This window comes from Eschrichtius robustus, chromosome 15 (genome assembly GCF_028021215.1).
Source record: "Eschrichtius robustus isolate mEscRob2 chromosome 15, mEscRob2.pri, whole genome shotgun sequence".
Lineage (NCBI taxonomy): Eukaryota > Metazoa > Chordata > Mammalia > Artiodactyla > Eschrichtiidae > Eschrichtius > Eschrichtius robustus.
In genome coordinates this window covers 21,996,357-22,018,271 of record NC_090838.1, presented here as the reverse complement: position 1 = coordinate 22,018,271, position 21,915 = coordinate 21,996,357, and the positions used below count along the sequence as shown (strand labels likewise).

At 40.4% G+C, this 21,915-nt stretch overlaps 1 protein-coding gene across 2 annotated transcripts in view; it reads left to right on the top strand.

Annotated features, from left to right (window-relative positions):
- Positions 1–21,915, top strand: part of RBKS (ribokinase) — an 85,826-nt gene that overhangs the window by 24,443 nt on the left and 39,468 nt on the right. For both annotated transcript variants that reach the window (XM_068564588.1, XM_068564587.1), the window contains exons 2-6: positions 1,485–1,617; positions 8,058–8,121; positions 9,060–9,122; positions 12,891–13,055; positions 20,805–20,896. In XM_068564588.1, the coding sequence (XP_068420689.1) occupies positions 1,485–1,617; positions 8,058–8,121; positions 9,060–9,122; positions 12,891–13,055; positions 20,805–20,896 (517 nt within the window). The remainder of the gene's footprint in view (positions 1–1,484; positions 1,618–8,057; positions 8,122–9,059; positions 9,123–12,890; positions 13,056–20,804; positions 20,897–21,915) is intronic.

The following is a 21,915-nucleotide window of genomic DNA, read 5'->3' as shown; positions in this document are numbered from 1 at the left end:
TTGGCATCAGTCGTATGTCATTCCATTGCAGACAGGCTGTTTTCAGTTAGATCACAGCCTAGGTGGGAAATGAATGTAAATTTCTAATCTGCTAAAACAGAGTAGGTTCTCAGTTGAGTTATTGTGAACTTCTCTCTTGGCCTTTCTTTCCTGTCTAAAGCTAATTAACCTTTGGAGCACCTGCCATCTCTCCATTGGCTCCATCTGGCCCTTGGCCCTCTTTGTGGCCATTCAACCAGTCCTCATGCCACTTGAGCCAATCTTCTCCACTTGCCCCTATACCCAGAACTCCTTTTCCATTTAAAGTTATCTGTTCTTCAAAGATTCTGTTTCCTCGCATCTTCCACCTTCAGTGTTATGAAAATCATATCCTGGAGCAAGTCTTTGATGCTTTTTGCCTCGTTTACTATTATCTTCATTAGACAGTAATGTCAGTAAAAATCCTTAGCATTTGGAGAAGTCAGTGAAGGTATAGACTGAAACAGGATTGGCTATGAGTTGACAATAGTTGAATCTGGGTGATGGGTACATGGGGATAGGGGAAGTCAATATAGCATTTCCTCTAGTTTTATATGTTTGGAATTTTCCATAGTAAAAATTTTAAACTAAACTTAGATCTTAAGAATGCTTTTATTTATATATATATAAAAGAGATGTAGGGGTGGAAAAATAATCTTCCCTCTACCTTTCTAAGTTCTTGGCTGAGACCCCTGTAATGAAAAACAGATGAATAAGAGAAAAACAAACAAAGTTATTAATGTATCCCTCAGGTATACACGGGAGATACCCAGGGAAAAAATGAATCCCCAAGGTGACTTAGAATTCGGGATTAAATAACATCTTAATAGGGAAGGGGGAGGAGACTAGGACTGAAACCTAACCCTGCCATCTAAATACCCCACTCCCACCCCACCCGGAAGGAAACAAATAAGATTCTTTAGTGCCCCGAATTGCAACTTCCCTCTTCTCCTTAGGTCCTGAACAGGACTACCAGAATCCTGGCACACTTCCTGCTTCTTGTAAATGACCAGATAAACCTATACAGATATGCACAATAACTTGGTCCCATTTATTAAGTCCCACTGTGAATAAAGTTCTGTGCTGGGCATTGGGAAGGGGGAATATGAAATTACTTCCCTCCAAGAGTTCCCCAAGATGGAAAACAGAGGCACCCGTGAACAACCCTGATGCAGTACAGACTCTAAGAGCTGTCATCTGAAGTAGAGCTACAGCAGTATGGCTGTGGGGCAGTGGGAGAGAGAAGAGTTTTGTCAAGCAGATGCGTTCTTGACAGTGATGCAAACTACTGAATGTTATCTTCAAGGAAAAGGTAATCTTTCCTGCTTCTGCCTGCAGTTCTGGCTGCTAAGACTAGAGCTCCATCAGATAAACTTCCCTCTGTCTTCTGAAGAGCTTAACTTGACTGCAGTTACCAATGTGCTTTTTTTTTTTTTTTTTCTCCTTCTCTTTTAAAATTATGATAGCCTTACTTCTCGTCTGCCAAAAACTGGTGAAACCATCCATGGTCATAAGTTTTTTATTGGCTTTGGAGGGAAAGGTGCCAACCAGTGTGTCCAAGCTGCTAGGCTTGGAGCAAAGACATCTATGGTGTGCAAGGTAAGTGTAAAGTATGGTGGAGAGGGTTCTAGAGGCGAGAACCCGGTTTAAGACATGAGCTCATATTTTTAAACTATTTTAAAGTGAACAATTCAGTGGCATTTAGTACATTCACAATGTTGTACAACCACCATTTCTATCTAGTTCCAGAACATTTCCATCATTCCAAAGTAAAAACTCCTTGCCCATTAAGCAGTTTCTCCCCATTCCCCCCCCTCCCCTCAGCCCCTGGCAACCACCAATCTGCCTTCTGTCTCTATGGATTTATCTATTCTGGATATTTCCTATAAATGGAATTATATGATATGTGACATTTTGTGTCTGGCTTCTTTCACTTAGCATAATGTTTTCAAGGTTCATCTACCTTATAGCATGTATTAGTACTTTATTCCTTTTGTGGCTGAATAATATTCCATTGTATATACCACAATTTGTTTATCCATTTATGTGCTGATGGGCGGTTCCCACCTTTTGGCTGTTGTGAACAGTGCTGCTATAAACAAGTACATGTACATGCATGTTTAAGTATCTGTATGAGTCTTTGAGAGGTTCGTGTTTTTTTTAATTTATTTATTTTTATTTTTATTTATTTTTGGCTGTATTGGGTCTTCGTCACTGCACACAGGCTTTCTCTAGTTGCAGCGAGCGGGGGCTACTCTTCGTTGCGGTGCACAGGCTTCTCATTGCGGTGGCTTCACTTGTTGCAGTGCACAGGCTCTAGGCTTGCGGGCTTCAGTAGTTGTGGCTCGCGGGCTCTAGAGCACAGGCTCAGCAGTTGTGGTGCACGGGCTTAGTTGCTCCATGGCATGTTGGATCTTCCCAGACTAGGGATCGAACCCATATCCCCTGCATTGGCAGGCAGATCCTTAACCACTGTGCCACCAGGGAAGCCCAGGTTCGTTGTTTTTAAAGATTTAAATAGGAGAGAGTAATCTTCCATGTCCTTCATATTAGTTTCTACCTCACTGAATCCTCTGGGAAGTAGCAGTCCTCAAATAACTTAATGCTGCATTCCCTGAATTTAATGAGTTTATAACTGGAGTGTAAGAAGTGAGGGGAATTAGCCTACTCCAGTGGGTTTCTGTGGTCCAGCTTCTAAACAACAGCATAAATCATCCTGTTTTTAGCAGGTTTCACTCCAGCAACACAGCTCTTGGAAACTTGGTCTAATAACTGATGATTTACTCATCTCTAAGCTATTTTCTTCTAATGCTGTATCTTGGATCAGAAAGGAATCTGGGAGACTTCCCTGGTGGTGCAGTGGTTAAGAATCCACCTGCCAATGCAGGGGACACAGGTTCCGTCCCTCGTCCGGGAAGATCCCACATGCCGCAGAGCAACAAAGCCCGTGCACCACAACTGCTGAGCCCACACACCATAAAGCCCGCGAGCCACAACTACTGAGCCCGCATGCCTTCTGTTTCTCTCACATCCACTCCTGTGGTTTCGTGATTCATTTCCCAAGTTGAGTTTCACAATTCAAATATTTCTATTTTGCATTTGGGGAAATGTTCGAGTAAGGAGGCTGATTAAACAGAGGTGCTATTTGTTTTATTCTGGTCTGTGTATGATGGTTATTTGAGCACCTGTACAATTTTGAAAGTTCTTTATATCTACTGTGACTGATTTAGTCGTCTGTTGTTTAGCCCCACAGTGGAATTTAGCCTGGGTGTCTGTACAGAAAGGACATGGAAACATGGCTTCAGCTAAGACCTATACAAGGTTACTTTGCTTAGATACCCTGGGACCATTAGACATGATTTATTTAAGCTTAAACAAATTGCATTGTATTCTTAGGCTTCTTAAAAAGAAAAATATCTTTTATAATAAGAGTTATTGTTATCCATTAATCATAATATTTCATTCAATTATGAAGTATATTTTATTTAGCAAATTAGCCAAACTGCCTTATAGCAGGTCTCTTAAAGATAACAAGTTCCAAGTAGAAAACCAAAATCATGAAATCACTCAAGATAAAAATGAACAGATGGAGCAAAAGAAAAACAGGTAGAAAATTTTCTTAGCAACCTTAACTTACTACTGCCCTGCAACAAGCTCAGACTCGAGCTCTGATGGAGGAGCACTGGCACAGGCACAACATCTGATACCGAGCTAAGGGGAAATATTTGTCAGGACATTGTGATGAGGGCTATTAAGCAAGAATCCATCGAGATGCGTACCGTGACACGTGTAATGAAACACTTCAGGTAGTTAAGAGTTGTGTAGTCAGTACTCAACTGAGTCGCGGGCCGAGGCCACAGTCCGAGGATCATAGGGGGCCCCACCCTCCCTATCCCACCCCGCTCGGTGGTCACAGAGCACCGAGCTGATCTCGCTGTGCTATGCAGCGGCTTCCCACTAGCCATCCGTTTTACATTTGGTAGCGTATCTATGTCAGTGCTACTCTCTCACTTAGTAAAGGACTTTTTAAATAGGACTCAGATCTCCATTGCTTTTTGTCCCCGCTTCAATACAATGAATATTGTAACCCTGGGCATAGATATGCTCCCAGTTGGCTATATTGTTCTTATGAAAGGAATAAGATACAGGGTTATGTATATATATACATATATATGTGTGTGTATGCATATATATATATATATATATATATTTTTTTTTTTTTTTTTTTTTTTTTTTTTGGCCTCACCAGGCAGCTTGTGGGATCTTAGTTCCCCAACCAGGGATCGAACCCACACCCTCGGCAGTGAAAGCGTGGAGTCCTAACCACTGTACCACCAGGGAATTCCCAAGATACATGGTTATATTAACAGCATTATTTACACCAAACCATTAATGGAGCTGTTATGTTTTTATTAAAATAATAACAGTAATACAGTCTCATTTTTAAAATAATGCACCCACATGCTTGCTTCCACGATCAGTTGCTTTTCTGTTGAAGATAGGCGGCAACAGGAAGAATTAGAAGCGTCTGGGAGAACTAGATGGGCAGGAAAGTAGTTTATAAGATTGACTCCAAGCAGCAGTAGCCCTGCCCCTACCCCAAGAGAAGCAGCCATAGTAGCAGGAGTACAGCCATGATGATGATGATGATGATGATAACACCAAGTCATATTACTTAATCCTTTAAAGTTTTCAATGTCCTTTCATGCGTATTATTTTATTTTACCTTCGCAGCAAACTGGCTGGGTCTTTCCAGATAAGGAAACTGAAGCCTATAGATGGTTAAAGTGGCTTGCCCCAGATCACACAGCTAATGTGAAGGGGCTTCTGACTTCCATGACACAGATGAAAATATTGTCTTCCTATTAGGCTTATTTCACTACTTTTACTTTGTAATGTATCACTACAACCTCCATGCGAAGTTAATGGAGCTAGAGTCGACTTCTTCTAATCCTCAACAGTGTTGCTATTTTTCCATTTATTTTTGACAAGAGAATACCAAAGAAGGCAAAAACAAAGGATTTTATTCCACTTCTCATGTAGAACTTAGAAGGCCAGCCAACAGATTTGCCAGGAAATCACTATTAGAATAAATCTGGAACCATAACAACCACTGAGGGATGTAGCCAATCAGGTAATTCTCTGGGCAGGAAGAAGACAGGCAGCTACCGAAGCCTCTAAAATACAGCTGCAGCAAGCCTGCAAAAGCTTTCACACCCTGAGCATGAAATCCCTTCCTAATTAGGCCTCTGATGCACATGATATTCCACCTGCTGTTATAGTTGTGTCTCCATGTCTTATTTTCCCTCCAATATTATCAGTTTCTTGAGGGCAAAACTCCATGTTTTGGTTTCTTCCTCCCCTCCAACAATTCTTCCGAATCCTGGCACTTCATAATATTTGTAATATCGCACCATTTATCAAGCCTGCCCTTGGTATTCACCTTAAACAGATTTTGCCTGTATAAAACTGATAGGGGGGCTTCCCTGGTGGCGCAGTGGTTGAGAATCTGCCTGCCAATGCAGGGGACACGGGTTCGAGCCCTGGTCTGGGAAGATCCCACATGCCGCGGAGCAACTAGGCCCGTGAGCCACAACTACTGAGCCTGCGCGTCTGCAGCCTGTGCTCCTCAACAAGAGAGGCCGCGACAGTGAGAGGCCCGCGCACCGTGATGAAGAGTGGCCCCAGCTCGCTGCAACTAGAGAAAGCCCTCGCACAGGAACGAAGATCCAACACACCCAAAAAATAAATAAATAAATAAATTTAAAAAAAAAAAAAAAACTGATAGGGAAGGGTAGAGAAGTTCCTTTGCTCTAATTTGTATCAGGCTCCACATGCCTAGGGATGGCCTTTCTTAATTCCTACAGCATTCTTATAATGATACTTTCCCAACTATACAACACTTTTGATTACCCATGGGAGAGAGTTAAATAATGTAAATAAATTTTTTTTTTTTAAAAGATGAGATAACAAAGATTTTGTTTTCTGGTATGAGTCTTTGACCTAAGAAACAGGATGCCTTGGCTCTTACCTGGTAGAAAATGGCCAGCCTTCTATAAAGGAAACCTTTAGTCGATGACCTCCTTCTACCAGGGGACTCTCCCCACAGCAACCCTCTGTACTTCATTGTAGAGATAGAAATTCTGCTAATAACAACTTATATATTATTTGAGATTATTGCCTAATCAGCATTTCCACCAGAAAAGGAGCACAGGGAAAAGTGTTCCTTGAGGAAGAAGGCATCAGAGGTGGCATTTAAATCAGAGGTCAGCAAACTATGTCCCATGGGGCAAATCTTGGTCACCATGTACTTTTGTAAGTAAAGTTTTATTGGAACACAGCCATACCCATTTGTTTACAGATTGTCTTTGGCTGTTTTCACACTACAATAGCAGAGCTGAATAGGTGCAGGAGAGACCATCTGGCCTGCAATGTCTAAATCATTACTACCTATCTGGCCCTTGACAGAAAACATTTTCTGACCTTTAACCTAGACAGTCTAAAAGCTTACCAGGAAATGTTATCATCACTCATTGAGGTTCTTGATCAAGTAAACCTCTAGGTTTCTTTCTGTTGATATGTCCAAAGAGGAGCAGAATATACCAGGACTGCTGAGACCTAGATAGAGATGTTATCCACTGACAACGTGCTCATCTGCAGGACAGAAAAATAGAAGTATAGTTCAGGTGTGGCAAGCCTAAAAGCCTATGGGGCCAAACAGGTAACATACATTGCAGTAGGCCAGGTGGGGGCTATGGTGAACTAGAGAGCATGTGCTCACTAATGAGACAGGTTCAGCTCTGTTGTCTTGCAAGAATGTAAGCCTGGTGTTTACCAGGACCTCTAAATTTTCAGGACTTCCCAGAAACGTGTTTGTTTTTGTGGAGTCTCCTGATATTTAAATGGTGACAAGCTGGTTAAAAGTAAAAATAGGAGGAGATCCACACAAAAACCTGCACATGGATGTTTATAGCAGCTTAATTCACAATTGCCAAAACTTGGAAGCAACCAAGATGTCCTTCAGTGGGTGAATGGGGAAATAAACTGGTACATCCATGCCATGGAATATCATTCAGCACTAAAAAGAAATGAGTAATCAGGCCACAAAAAGACATGGAGGAACCTTAGATGCATATTACTAAGTGAAAGAAGCTATTCTGAAAAGGCTACATGGTGTATGATTCCAATTATATGGCATTCTGGAAAAGACAAAACTAGGGAGATAGTGGAAAGATCAGTAGTTTCCAGGGGCTAAGAGGAGGGGGGGATGAATAGGCAGAGCACGGAGGATTTTTAGGGCAGTGAAACTATTCTGTATGAGACTATAATGGTGGATACATGTCTATACGTTTGTCAAAACCCAAAGAATGTACAATCCCAGAGTAGACCCAGATGTAAGTATGGAGTTTGTGTGATAATGATGTGTCAATATAGATTCATTGATTGTAAAAAATGTGCAACCCTAATCATGTTGTCTGTGAATGAAAGAGTCCAAAGGAAAAATCGAAGTATCATTACCAGAATGGATGCTAGGATGCAAAACAACAGAATTCCACTACACCAACTTACCCAAGTTAGCTAGGACTTTTTAAATTCCCTCCTGTTTGCCCCATGTCAGGGTCAGTGGAGAAGATAAGAAGATTCTAAAACACCAGGCAGGTCATTACAAATATACCTTCATTTATACTGAAGTATGAACAGCTGAGATTCTTCATAAATATTGAGGGTTGTTGATGGTGGACAGCTCTGTCTCAATGGCAATTTCCATATGAAAAGATCAAAATGAGAGTGAAGCTACAGAACTTGTGACAGTCACTAAATGTTTCACGTTTTAGGCAGGATACAAATGGAACATTAATATATAACAATTCTTTGGGCTGAAATCAAGTATAGCATCTTACATTAAGAAGATTAATTAGTTAATGTTTACAAAGTACCATGCAGATATGCCCTTTTAAAATGCTAAGTATTCTAAAAACTACATTTGTAGCATTTTACTAAATGTAAAAAATCTAACGTTCATCATTTCTTTGGTACAGGTTGGCAAAGATTCCTTTGGCAATGATTATATAGAAAACTTGAAACAGAATGATATTTCTACAGGTAAAATTTCATCTTTCTTAAAGTTAGTTTTTATAACTTTCTTCTGGAATCTGGTTACAAGTTGAAAATACAATAGAATTATTAGATCCTCCCCTGGTGGCCAGAGAATTTTTATACACAACTTTGTCTAGTCTTGCTTAAATATCCTTTGGTTAATTCTTTCATGTACGTTTCTCCAGACAGGAATAAAATGATAGGAGGTCACAAGCGTTCATCTCATAGAAATGTTTCAAAAGTAGGTGACAAGAGAAAACAGGTGCTGCATTCACAAAAGATATCTTAAGAAAAGTCATTGAATGTCATAGCTGGAAATGATCTTAGAAACCACTGATGCTGATACCATCATTTCACAAAAGAGAAAACCGAAGGCCAGATTGGTTCTGAATTTGTCCAAGAGCACACAGTTAGCTGGAGCCAGAGCCAGGACTAGAGTGCAGGTCTTTGGCTCCAGTTCAAGGCTCTTTGCTGCTGCCAAAGGCTGCCTGATCAACATTTCCATCTACACGCCAGACCATAGTTCTTGATGAGATGCGAAGCTTATGAAAATGAAGAAAGTTAAACAATTTCATTTTATGAGTTTGACCTTTAGTCTTTCATCTCAAGTCTGTCATTTCTTTCACTGAAGAAAAGAAATATGGTGGTCTAGAAAAATGCATATGTGTACAACTGTGAATAATCTGAAGGCATCGGAAGCGGGGGTGGTTTGCTGGGTTGCCACTAATGTAGAAAAAAGGCGCAACTAAGTGTGAAGACTTGTATTTTCCTCATTGTATAGGTGATGGGTATAAATTAGCACTAATTACTTATTTCTTTTTTATCATTCCAGATGGTTAAAGGTTAAAAAGTTTTTCCAAGGATTAGTGGTGCATTGAAATTGTTAAAATAGATTATCCTTGCCAGGCTGTACATACGTGACTGTGATTTCCTTTTTCTTTTAGAATTTACATATCAGACTAAAGATGCTGCAACAGGAACTGCTTCTATAATTGTCAGTAATGAAGGTATGTGTTTCACATATTGGAGTATCATTTCCAGAACTAGAGCAGAAGCATCAATTTTTACCCTATTCCTATGGATCTCTTACCATAACCACCACTCCAAGTTCTAATGTGTGGTCTTTCCAATCTAAATATATATGTTGCCCTTTACTTACACTTCCCTAGTTGATCATTCAAATACAAAATTGTTCATCCAATACATATGAAGTGGTATAGTTGCCTCAAAATTATACTTATATTCTGTAGCATCCCATTACCCTTCATGTGAACCCAGAACTGATATTTCTCTCTAAAAGTAGTTAAGTATTCATCTGTCATTTCAGTTACACTAAGTAAATAAATGTAAATATATGGGTGCAAAAGAAAGTTGATGAATCATATTTATAGACTATTTACTGAGCAAATGGCAGCAACCAATTACTTCTACCTTATTGTTAGTGTTCAATTTTGTCTGCTCTTTAAACAGCAACCAAATCTCAAAAGTCTATATATACAACTATGCCTGTCACAAGGCCTTGCAATAGTTGAAACATTTGTCTTTTAAAAACAGTAACTTCCAGGACTTCCCTGGTGGCGCAGTGGTTAAGAATCCGCCTGCCGGGCTTCCGTGGTGGCGCAGTGGTTGAGAATCTGCCTGCCAGTGCAGGGGACACGGGTTCGAGCCCTGGTCTGGGAAGATCCCACATGCCGCGGAGCGACTAGGCCCGTGAGCCACAATTGCTGAGCCGGCGCGTCTGGAGCCTGTGCTCCGCAACAAGAGAGGCCGCGACAGTGAGAGGCCCGCGCACCACGATGAAGAGTGGCCTCCACTTGCCGCAACTAGAGAAAGCCCTCGCACAGAAACGAAGACCCAACACAGCCATAAATAAATAAATAAATAAATAAATAAGTAAATAAATAAATAAATAAATAAATAAATAAATAAATAACTAAATAAAATTAAATTAAATTAAATTAAAAAAAAAAAAAGAATCCGCCTGCCAATTCAGGGGACACAGGTTCGTTCCCTGGTCCGGGAAGATCCCACATGCCGCGGAGCAACTAAGCCCGTGCACCACAACTACTGAGCCCACATGCCACAACTACTGAGCCCGCGTGCCTAGAGTCCGTGCTCCGCAACAAGAGAAGCCACCACAATGAGAAGCCCGAGCACCGCAACGAAGAGTAGCCCCTGCTCGCCGCAACTAGAGAAAGCCCGCGCGCAGCAACAAAGACCCAACACAGCCAAAAATAAATAAATAAATAAATTTATGGGGGGAAAAAACCCAGTAACTTCCCTTTACCCTCGAGTAAACTTTTCATAATTGCTGCCAACTATTTTAAGTATAAAAACAGCTACACAAGATTTTTTTAAATCAGAATTAGCATTCAGAAGGACCGAGCATTTCATGGAGCACCTAGGACAGAAGAACCTACTGCTTTGTGAGAAGTTAGAGTGCATTGTTTTAAATTAGGATTTGTCACAATATGTCTTTTATTTATAATGCAGTTTCACAAAATCATTTATCATGAAGTTATGGTATTTTTAGTTCTACTTTAGTGATCTCAAAGTTGCAATAACAACCCCCAAAAAAATATATTCCACTTAAAGACAGTAGACAAAAGATTTCATTCTAACAACCGTCTGTGTCCATTATTTTAAGCTACATTTAAGTAATTATTGCTGCTAACAGCAGCTCATTCCCTGCCTTAAAGTTTAACTCTTTTTTGTGTTCTAGGGATATCGAGTTCTGTTTCTTCCTTATCTGTGTAACAAAATACTGCATTTTCCGTGCAAAGATATTTAATATTGTGTATGGGGTGCCTGTTATGGTAGACTTTGTCTGGTTTATAGTGTATGGTAATGCCCTCAAGAGTATAGATTGTAGTAGAAGAGCTAACACAAATACCCAGAGAGACAACAATCAGCATCTTTAAATGAAGGGATGAGTAGCGGTTTTGACAAGTTTAATTTGAGGCATGAACGAGCTAGCCATATGGCAGTGTCCACCAGACAGCTTTCGTCTTGGGCTTTGTCACTCATCAGCCAAGGCCAGGCCAGAAATGTCTATTCAGGAGTCAGCAACACAGAGCAGCAGTTGACTGTAGCCGAGAGAATGAGGTCACTGAAGGAGAACGGCAAGGAGGTATGCTGTCTTTCAGTGTGCGGGTACTTTGAATTTTTCCAGTACTGAGATAGGGTTTATGCTGAACCATCCCCACTTTATTAAGTCCTCCTTGGCCAACAAACACATCTGTGGTAAGATGATAGGCCAGCATGTGTTCTGCGGTCAGAGGTAATTTTAGGTCACGTCTATACAAGATCAGCACAAGCAGCCTAGAGCACAGAAAAGACTGATGCAACTCATCCCTCTAGGTCAGGCTGTCCTATAGAATATAATGCAAGCCATGTCCATAATTTTACATTTTCCATTAGCCACATTTTAAAAAGTAAAAAGGAACTGGTAAAATTAATCTTAATATATTCACTTAATATATTCACTTAACTCAATATATCCAAAATATTGTCCTTTCAACATTAAATCAAAATGTTCTTTAAAATTAATGAGGGACTTCCCTGGTGGTGCAGTGGTTAAGAATCCGCCCGCCAATGTAGGGGACACGGGTTCGAGCCCTGGTCCAGGAAGATCCCACATGCCGCAGAGCAACTAAGCCTGTGCACTACAACTACTGAGCCTGCGCTCTAGAGCCTGCGAGCCACAACTACTGAAGCCTGCGCACCACAACTGCTGAAGCCTGCGTGCCTAGAGCCCGTGCTCCACAGCAAGAGAAGCCACTGCAGTGAGAAGCCCACGCGCCGCAACAAAGAGTAGCCCCCGCTCACCACAACTAGAGAAAGCCCATGTGCAGCAACGAAGACCCAATGCAACCAAAAATAACTTAATTAATAAATTTAAATAAATAAATAAATAAAATTAATGAGATATTTTACCTTCTTTTCTTACAACTCAGTCTTTGAAATCTGCTATGTATTGTACGATTGAAGCACATCGCAGTCTAGACAAGCCACATTTCAAGTGCTCGGTCGCCCCATGTGGCTTGTGCTCATGACCACCGTATTGGACAGCACAGTTCCTGAGAGTTCACCTGACAGAGAGAATGCACCACCACTCCTCCCTCACTTGCGTGGGATTGTAGAGAGTGGGTCCAAGTGATAAGCATACAAGATTCCTTAGTCCTGCTTCTGTTTGATCTAGTACAGTATAGGCCAAATATCACTCTCTCCCTACCTTAAGTTATCTCGTATAGTTTTTCATGTTTGATATCATAAAATGTGTTTTGATTTACAAAATCACTTTTCTGAATACCCTGGGGTACACACATGAACTGACTGCATGCTAAAGAGCATTAGTTTTTAGCATTAAGCAAGCTGATTCCTGTTTATGCTCATCATTATGACCTCTGTCATTTAGGATTCAGAATCTTTACCACATATATTGTACCAGCCATTTCCCATAAGAGAAAATTTTTAAGTATGTTATATATAATTCATCAGCTAATATTCTTTGTAAATATATAAGAATATTGATAAGGGAAATCTTTTTTTTTAGATTTTGCTCAAGATGATCAGAATAATGTGATTCCTACAGAGATGTAAAGGAAGATCCATTAGGAATACGAAATTTAACCTGAATGGCTTAGAAATGCTAGAATTAATACCTACAACACATTTTATATATAATGACTTTCTAAGGGTAATTGTAACATTGCAGGATGTCGTTGCCTGGTTTTGCTTGATTTTTAGTATAAACATGTAAAAATTCTTTATAGGCCAGAATATCATCGTTATAGTGGCTGGAGCAAATTTACTTTTGAATACTGAAGACCTGAGGGAAGCAGCCAGTGCCATTAGCAGAGCCAAAGTAATGATCTGCCAGCTAGAAGTAACTCCAGCAGCTTCTTTGGAAGCCCTGAGAATAGCCCACGGCAGTGGAGGTAATTCTACACATTTGTCCTTCTTTCTGTAAAAGCTTTTATCACTGTCTCAGTGAAAGTTAACCTTTCAAGTTAAGCAAAGCCACACTTTTTCTGCAGTAAAATATTCTTTCTCCCATCTGTGAGATTCACTGTCTTCCTGTAGTTCTCGATAATGTTAGAAAACCTTAAATATAGTGAAAAAATAACATGAATAGCATTTCTGATATTCTGAAATACAAACCTCCAATCTAGTTAGCAGAAATAATTCAAGTAGTAACTAGAATCTTTGAAGCAGCCCATTGTCCAAGATACACTCTAAGTAGTAGAATGAGTTCCATTCTGACAACCAGAGGTTAAGCTGCAGGTCATGTATAATCACTGCCCAGGTACATTTGGATAAACATCTCAAGGAACTGAAGATTTGTTCTTTCTCCTTTTTGTAAAACTTTATTGTCTTTTCTATAAACAACAAAAGATTATTTATATGTAATATTTTCTATGTTGTCAGTGTCCTTTAAGCGACTCTTTTTGTTTTGTTTGATCTTTGACTTTGGAAATTTTCAAACACACAAAAGCAGGCAGAATTGTATAAGGAAACCTATCACCCAGCTTCAACAGTCATCGACTCGTGGCTAATCTTGATTCATCTGTTCTCCCACCCACTCCCCTTCTCTCAACCCCAGCACATAACCAACTTTTTGAAACTCCAGATAGTTTCTTTCTGTTTGCTTCTTTTTTACTACTGACTGGTGGGGAAAGCGTCTTCTGAGTTAGAATCCCATTTCTGTTCCTTGTTAGCTTTGTGGTCTTAGCAGAATTATCTGAGTTTTCTGAGCCTTGTCTGTTAAATGCATACAGAAATACTCCCCTACAGAATTGGTCTAAGAATGAAATAAACTATGATGCCAAGTATGGTGTAGTACTTCTCAGTAAACACCAGTTTTCTTTTCTCTTTCACTTCTCTCTTTAAATTAAAATTAGGATAATATCCTGATCTCAGCACCCTTTGGTCAAAAAAATCAAAATAAAAAGTAGCCACTCTAAGACAGTGGCTTCTCCTTGATATTGTGGCCATAGTTCTGTGAATTATACTAAGAAGAAAATAGGGAGAGAACCACATTGACTTTTCCAAATAAAACTTTCTCATCAAGACACAAAACCAAAAAAAAGAAGAAGAAAAAGAACAGTAAGTGTGTGTATGTATCTGTGTGTTTATATAAGTGATTCTCTCAAAGTGTATAGTGTTCTACATAGCAATAAATGGAAAATAAGTTACTGAAATGATTTTGTGGAGAATTTTAAAATGTATGTCCTGATTTAACAAATTTCCTCTTGGCAAAACAACATGCTGTGGCAAATTCTCACTGACATTTAATGTATTTTTAATGGACTCGAAGCTGTCAGAAAGAATTTTAAGCCAAAACCCATTTGGTTACATTTTCTCAGGGTGTCACAGATAAAGTCTAAGGCTTATGGTGAGCATTCTCTGCACTGACTGCGCTCATCGTAATCAGGTGGTGTGAGTACACCGTGCCACTTCATTCATGCTCCTGTCTTTCCTTGTACAGGTCAAAGTATATTCTCATGTAACTTCTTTTTTTCCTACTGTCCCTTGCTTCTCGGAGATGACTGCTCCCTCTGTCCTATTCTAATGGCCTGTTACCTACCCAGCTTGTGGCGGAGAGAAAGGTACAGGAACCACAGTTGAGGAGCTAACCTCTCACAGGTGAGGCTAGAGTTACCCGGATGGACAGGCAGCCTGACTCAGGCTGTCATTTGGTGGGGGGGGAGCGTCCAGCAATGCCTCCTCCATCACCTGCCAGGCAGTTCTTCTAGTTGAGGAGCTGGAGGATCTGGGGCATCAGGAATGGGTGGGGGTAGGTGATGGAGAGCCAAAGATCACCTAGCTTACTTCACATTTTTACTGAGAGCCAGCATGCCTAAGTAGTGATTCTGCATGATCTTTCTTATATAGTAATATTGGAAGTAGTAATTCCTGCACTTATATGTACTTTACAGTTTATAAAGCACTTTCATATATATTTGGTCCTCAGAAAAACCTTATGACAAAAATATGGCAGGCATTATTCTCCCAGATTGAAGGGGAGAAGACAGACTCGGGGAGGTTAAGTAATTAGCTCAACCAAGGTCACTGTAGAAACCAGGATTCCACACTCCAAGACCCAAGTTCTGTGTCCTAGAGCATACTTTAAATAAAGAAACTGCCACATCCCGTTGATATCAAGGAAGAGCCTTTATGAAGAGTATCTCTAGAAAAGTGAAATCCATGAATTGTAACAATGTCCAACATGTAGCCTAAGCTTTGAGTGTTATTACTGCTCGAGTCACAGAGACAAGACCCTAGAGTGTTCTCAGCAATGTGTCCCCTATCTGCCTCATAAAACACACACGCAAGCGCCCCAGCACACAGGAGCCTCTGTCTAGAACTCAGCTGGTCCCCATTTGGTAGTTACCAGTCAGACACAGCTCAGATTTTATACTGTGAGTGGCGTGTGTGTGTGTGTGTGTGTGTGTGTGTGTGTGTGTGTGTGTGTGTGTGTGTGTGTGTGTGTGTGTGTGTGTGTGTGTGTGTGTTTGAATTTAATGCGTCTACATTCTCACCTGAGAGAAGAGTGGTACAATGAAAGGAGCACTGGTTTGGGAGTCATGAAGTATGGCTTTGAATTCAGAATCAATCACTTACCAAATGGGGGACCTCATGCAAGTAAGTCAGTTCCTTGCACTGAGCCTCATTTTCTGAGAGCTCTCACAGTTCTTCAGTGTCACAGTGTGAGAATGGGCTGATCACAGAGCGTAAAGATCTGTTGAGTGCTGAGTGTCCTGTCCATTACCCCACAAGGCTGCATATGTGCTAGTCAGCATTATTCCATCTACAAGAAAGATGGTAAAATCCTTGTTGTCATCATCATCATCTATGGGTTTATTATCACAGCTCCCTCATCTGTGTACTTATCTGTATACTTACAAGCAGTGACGTTTGAATTAAATACATTGTATAACTGGATTATATATCAGTTGTTAAAATACAGAGGAAAAAGACCCCCCGCCTTCATCTTTGAATATACTGTCTCCGAAATCGCTCTCTTTACCAAAATGAAAGCATTGGTTTTAAACAGCACCTGCAACACCAAAAATGACTTGGGAGCCCTCTACAGCCCCCTCCTCTCTAGGTCGCAGTGGTGTGACTTAGGCCCACGGCAGAGCTGGTGGTACAGCTGCTTGTGATGAAATTATGCCTGTTGGTTCTGGTCTTTATATCCATTTCAAAGCAAATGCGACATTACAGGAACAATTATAAATAATTGAGATTGTAAGATCGCCAAGATTAAACTCTAGGTAGGATACAAAATATCTTTTAATGCCACTTTAGTCCTTTTCCATTTGGCAAACAAAATTTCTTGGCTGGCCGCCTTGACTTTCACAATAACATGGACCAGCACATAGCCCAAGCTTTGGGTGTTTTTGCTGCTCAAGTCACAGAGAAGAACCTCTAGAGTGGGAGACTGCCAAGCCAGTGTTTTGGGTAGCCCAACCTTCCTATGGTTTCTTTACTTAGGGTGATTTTCTCCCCCTGTTTCTCTGAGCTCGTTATTAGGGCCTTCTTAGCTGTCCAGCCCCCTGCCCTGCATGGTGACATCATTAAGAGCTTCCACCTCATTTTCCTGTCTTTGCGCCTGTACAACTGCCTCCCTGGGCCTCACCAGTTCCTCATTGACATTATTGCGCCAGCCATTGACATGCTGTTAAGACAACTGGGAGTTTAGTCCGTCATACGTTGTAATGGATAATAATTACTGTTGGGTGCTGTCAGTCACCTCTGCAACTCCAAGTTACTCCATGGTACATCCTGTGTTCTCTAGTTTTGCATGGTTCCAGGATGACATCAGTTTTTTTTTCATCTTGACTATTACAAATTTGCATTCTTCTTTGATGAACTACATCTGCTAATTCTTCACTTTTTTTTCATCGTGGTAAAGTATTCATGCTTATTTATGGTAGCATGAGCCAAAGAGACTCCTTTCTTTATGGTATTTTCACTTTTCCCCTAAATTTAGTTATTAGACTCTAAGCCTGTGTATCCAGTTTTTTTTTGGTAAGAATGCTTTCCCTTCTTAAGATACAGGCAAATAAGATTTGATTATTTTTATACAGTATTTACAGTCAAATTAAATTGTAGAATTTCTCAATCCAGCAATTGTTGCTTAAAATTCAATGTCATTGTTTCTTTAAAATTTGTTTTTGGGACTTCCCTGGTGGTGCAGTGATTAAGAAACCTCCTGCCAATGCAGGGGATATGGGTTCGAGCCCTGGTCCAGGAAGATCCCACATGCTATGGAGCAACTAAGCCCGTGCACCACAACTACTGAGCCTGCGCTCTAGAGCCGGTGAGCCACAACTACTGAGCCCGCGTGCCACAACTACTAAAGCCCGTGTGCCTAGAGCCCGTGCTCCTCAACAAGAGAAGCCACTGCAATGAGAAGCCTGTGCACCGCAATGGAGAGTAGCCCCCGCTCACTGCAACTAGAGAAAGCCCACATGCAGCGACTAAGACCCAGTGCAGCCAAAAATAAATAAATAAAATAAATTGTTTTTAAAAAATTGTTTTTATTGTGAAAAATTTCAAGTATGGTAAACTCATATATACTCTCATTTAGCTTCAACAATTATCAACACTTGGCCAATCTTGTTTCACCTATACCCCAACTTATTACTCCCATCCCCCATTGCAACCTTGGATTATTTTGAAGCAAAACCCAGACATTACATCATTTCACTCACAGTGTACTCATTTTTTCTTTTTTTTAATCTGTTGTGTATCTATACACTAGCAATTCTTTTTTTTTTTTTATTAATTTATTTATTTATTAATTTTTGGCTGCGTTGGGTCTTTGTTGCTGCACTCCAGCTTTCTCTAGTTGCGGCGAACAGGGGCTACTCTTTGTTGCGGTGTACAAGCTTCTCATTGCGGTGGCTTCTCTTGTTGCGGAGCACGGGCTCTAAGCACGCGAGCTTCAGTAGTTGTGGCACACGGGCCTAGTTGCTCCGTGGCTTGTGGGATCTTCCCGGACCAGGGCTCAAACCCATGTCCCCTACATTGGCAGGCAGATTCTTAACCACTGTGCCACCAGGGAAGCCCATGTACACGTTTTTTGATGTGAGATATTATATATATTTTAAGAATTATGTCTTTGCATGATGTGTAGCAGTTAATCTGTGGTCAGATTTATTCTCAGCCTTTTGTAACTAATCACTTATTAGTTTAGTGAGTAACCTCTCAGACTTTTTTCTCTTCTATGTAAGTGTATAAATGTAAATACACATATAGTTATGTTTTATTTGTTTTGTTCAAAAAAGAGGGGGATCCTACCATAGACTTTATTATAAAACTGCCTTTTTCACTTATAAATAAATTATAGAAGTCTTTCTGTGACAAAACAGAGATCTGCTTCATTCTTTTGAACAGCAGCAGGGCATTCCATTGGGTGTATGTGTCATAATTTTTTATCCACTCTGATAGATACTTAGGTTTCTTTTGGTTTTTTTCTGTTACAAGCAGAGCTGAATGAACGTCACTGTACCTCATCTTTGCAGGCCTGTGTATGTCTGTAGGACAGGGTTAGAAAAGGAATTGCTGGATCAAGGATCTTTTAGGATAAAATGGAACTTTTATAAGAAGAATGGCTCTACCCTATTGTTGCATACTGATAGCTTGCTCTAACCTGTGCTCAGAGCTGCTGAGTGCAGCTTTGAGGATCAGATTAGGTGAGCAATGGTGTTTCAATTTAATGCTTGAGGAAAATAGGGAACAACATATTTATTTTGAAAACGTAAAAAGTAAATGGGTGTGTTAGAATGCTGGGCAATGATGGTTTTTATGCATAATTGACATCTCTGAGACCTTGCAGAAGCGGGAAAACCAATGAGAGAGATTGTTGCCAGGCTAAAAACTCCATCAGAAGGCAGAAGAGATGGGTGGACAGGCGGGGGTGTTGGGCTATGGGTAAAGGACAATATAATAACAGTAATAATCCTTTACTTTTGTACAACACTTCACAGTTTACACAGGGCTCTTACATCCGTTTTCTAATTTAAGCCTCACAATAACCCTGTGCAAAAATATGAGCAGCCAAAAATATACCATAGAATTTCTGTGGGTGGACATTCTAGATTCTAAAATAATGAAAACATGGGAATAGTGTTAGCCTATAAATCACTGGACAAGATCCACTGACCGAACCAAAATGTTAAGTAAGACCAAAGAAGGTGCAGCAGTAGATTAGCTCCTCCCTAGGCAGAAGTGGTGGACAGCTTCCACCAGCCACGTGCTGATACACATCTCCCTAGGAACGTGGAACGCATCAGCGCCAAACTAGCCATGGGAGAGCCACGTGGAGAACTTGTCAATGTGCACACTCACTGACCTTACCCCCAGAGATTCTGATTCAGTGGGTTTGAGGTGGAGCCCAGAAGTCAGGCATTTTAATAAGCTGTCCTCGTGAGGCGGATATGCAGCCAAGTTTGTGAACCACTGTTCTAGAAGAGTCTCTGGGGACTGCAGCTAGAGAGTTTTACTCTATGAGTTTATAGTAAATTAAGGTTACTAAACGCACATAAGTCAGTGGACCTGGGTAGAAGAAAGAAGACCAACCAATCTAGTTGGGTACTCTGGTGGATAAGTGTTTTGACAGAGGGAGAGCTTCCTATGAATATAACTTCTAAATACTTAAAAAAAAAATTTACAAAGTTCCAGAACAAAGGCTGTTTTTAAATTTTGTGAATTGGCATGGGGGGCTTGTGTTGCTGTGGACAGAGAGTCCTGGCCTAGAGAGGCAGCCACTTTAGAAACAACCAAACCCTGGACTTCAAGCTGGAGGACCCTGGGTAGGGACCCAGCTTAACCGTCTCCCAGTGTTAGGACCTTAGACTGACCTCATCTCTCTGAGGTTCACTTTCCTCCTCTGAAAAATGTACTTCTTCTAACACTGTGATGGCCGTGACATTCTCATTTTTCCTCTTTCTGCTGTCCCCATCCATCCTCCTCTTGTAGTCTGAGCTAGCTCTTAGCCTCTGATTGAATTTCTCCTCCTTTATCAACCTTTCCTTTACATTCCCAGATTGCCCACAGAAGCCAAGACTGTAAGCTTTTGTGTGAATGTGTATGTTTGCATGAGTAAGTGCAACATATTTGGAAGACATACATAGGTGTTCAAAACGTGGATATGTACATGAACTTCCTACTTACCATTCTTACCAGGAAATTTTTAAGCTCTTCATTGTTTCCTTTCTATCATCTCTTTTTTACTTTCCTGGAAAATGGATTTATGAACTAGCCTTGCATCTAAGCACTCACAGTAACCCACAAAAATGTTCACCAGACTGCATGTTCACATTTATATGTGTCCTTTCATGCCACAACATTCAAATTTTTAATTTTAATTGTTCTTGTTGTTTAATGTTCTTGTTGTCCTTTGCCATAACTTTGTAATCACCTTAGTTGTAAATATTGATGCTTGCCCTTGAAGCTGAAATGTTGTAAAGTAAAAAGTAGAGCACATGGACATAAGAAGGAATTGCTACTAGGCTGTCACAGAGATTGAGATTCCAGACTTTTCTACATCTGTAACTAAGTTGATTTTTAATCCAATGGGGAATATGGTTGTACTTGGGGACTTCCCTTACTCAATGTCCATAAGTGCACCATGTTAAAAATGATAACCACGGAACCCCTTTTTCACTCCTTTGTAGTAAAAACACTGTTCAACCCAGCGCCCGCCATTGCTGACCTAGACCCCCAGTTCTACACTCTCTCAGATGTGTTCTGCTGCAATGAAAGTGAGGTAAGGATGGAAGGTTTTGCTCATTCCTTGAGAAACCAAGAGACTTTCATGTACGTGGATAAAGCAAAGAATCAGGCCTTACCTCATCAACTTGATTGCATGTGAATTCTTGGGCATAATGAAAACAGATTTTTTTGAATGACTGGGATGTAGAGAAAAGGAAACTAGTGAGTCCTAGAAGAAAAAGGATTCCCTTAGTCATACCCATAATTGGGCATTTATCAAACCTCAGCTAATTTTAGTCCCCACCCTGCCCTCATACTATTAGTTTCTGTTTTCTTTTTTAATCACCATAGTCTATGGACTAATTACTGTTAGTATTAGAGTTGCCAGAGATAGCAAACAAAAATACAGGATGCCCAATTAAACTTGAATTTCAGGTAAATAAGGAATAATATACTAAACATACCATAAAATTATTTGTTGTTTATCTGAAAGTCAAGTTTAACTGAGAGTCCTGTATTTTATCAAGCAATGCTAACTAATGTACAACCCTGGAGCATTTGCATTCTGTTGTGAAGACCCTGTGATTGCACTGGTGGACAGACAGGTTCTCCATTGATGCCGTGGGAAGCCCTGGTGGCCACTCCGCTAGGGGAGCACCGTCTCAGTCCACCTGAGGGTCATAATGTATATATCTGCATAAAATCTCCATCAATATATTCATATCGTGCCATTCTAAAGCATTTTAGGAAGAAAATTTCAATATTTTCCCTCTTATAGGCCAAACAGTATTAGACCAGCACTCTCATCCAACATTGGGAGGCAAGACATATTATACAATGCAACATACAGAGAAAGAAAGTTTATAATTAACGAACTATTAGTTTTTCATTTGGTGCAAAGGCTGAATGAAGGTTTCTAGGATTTCCTGACCTGCCTTTTTATTAACTTCACCTCTCAGAACATAAAGGAAATAAGAAAGAAGACTGCAACAAGGAAACTAATTTTAAGAAGCCACAATAGGTTATGCAATATTTTTGAGCAACCGCCATGGCCAGGCATTGTGCTAGGAAAAA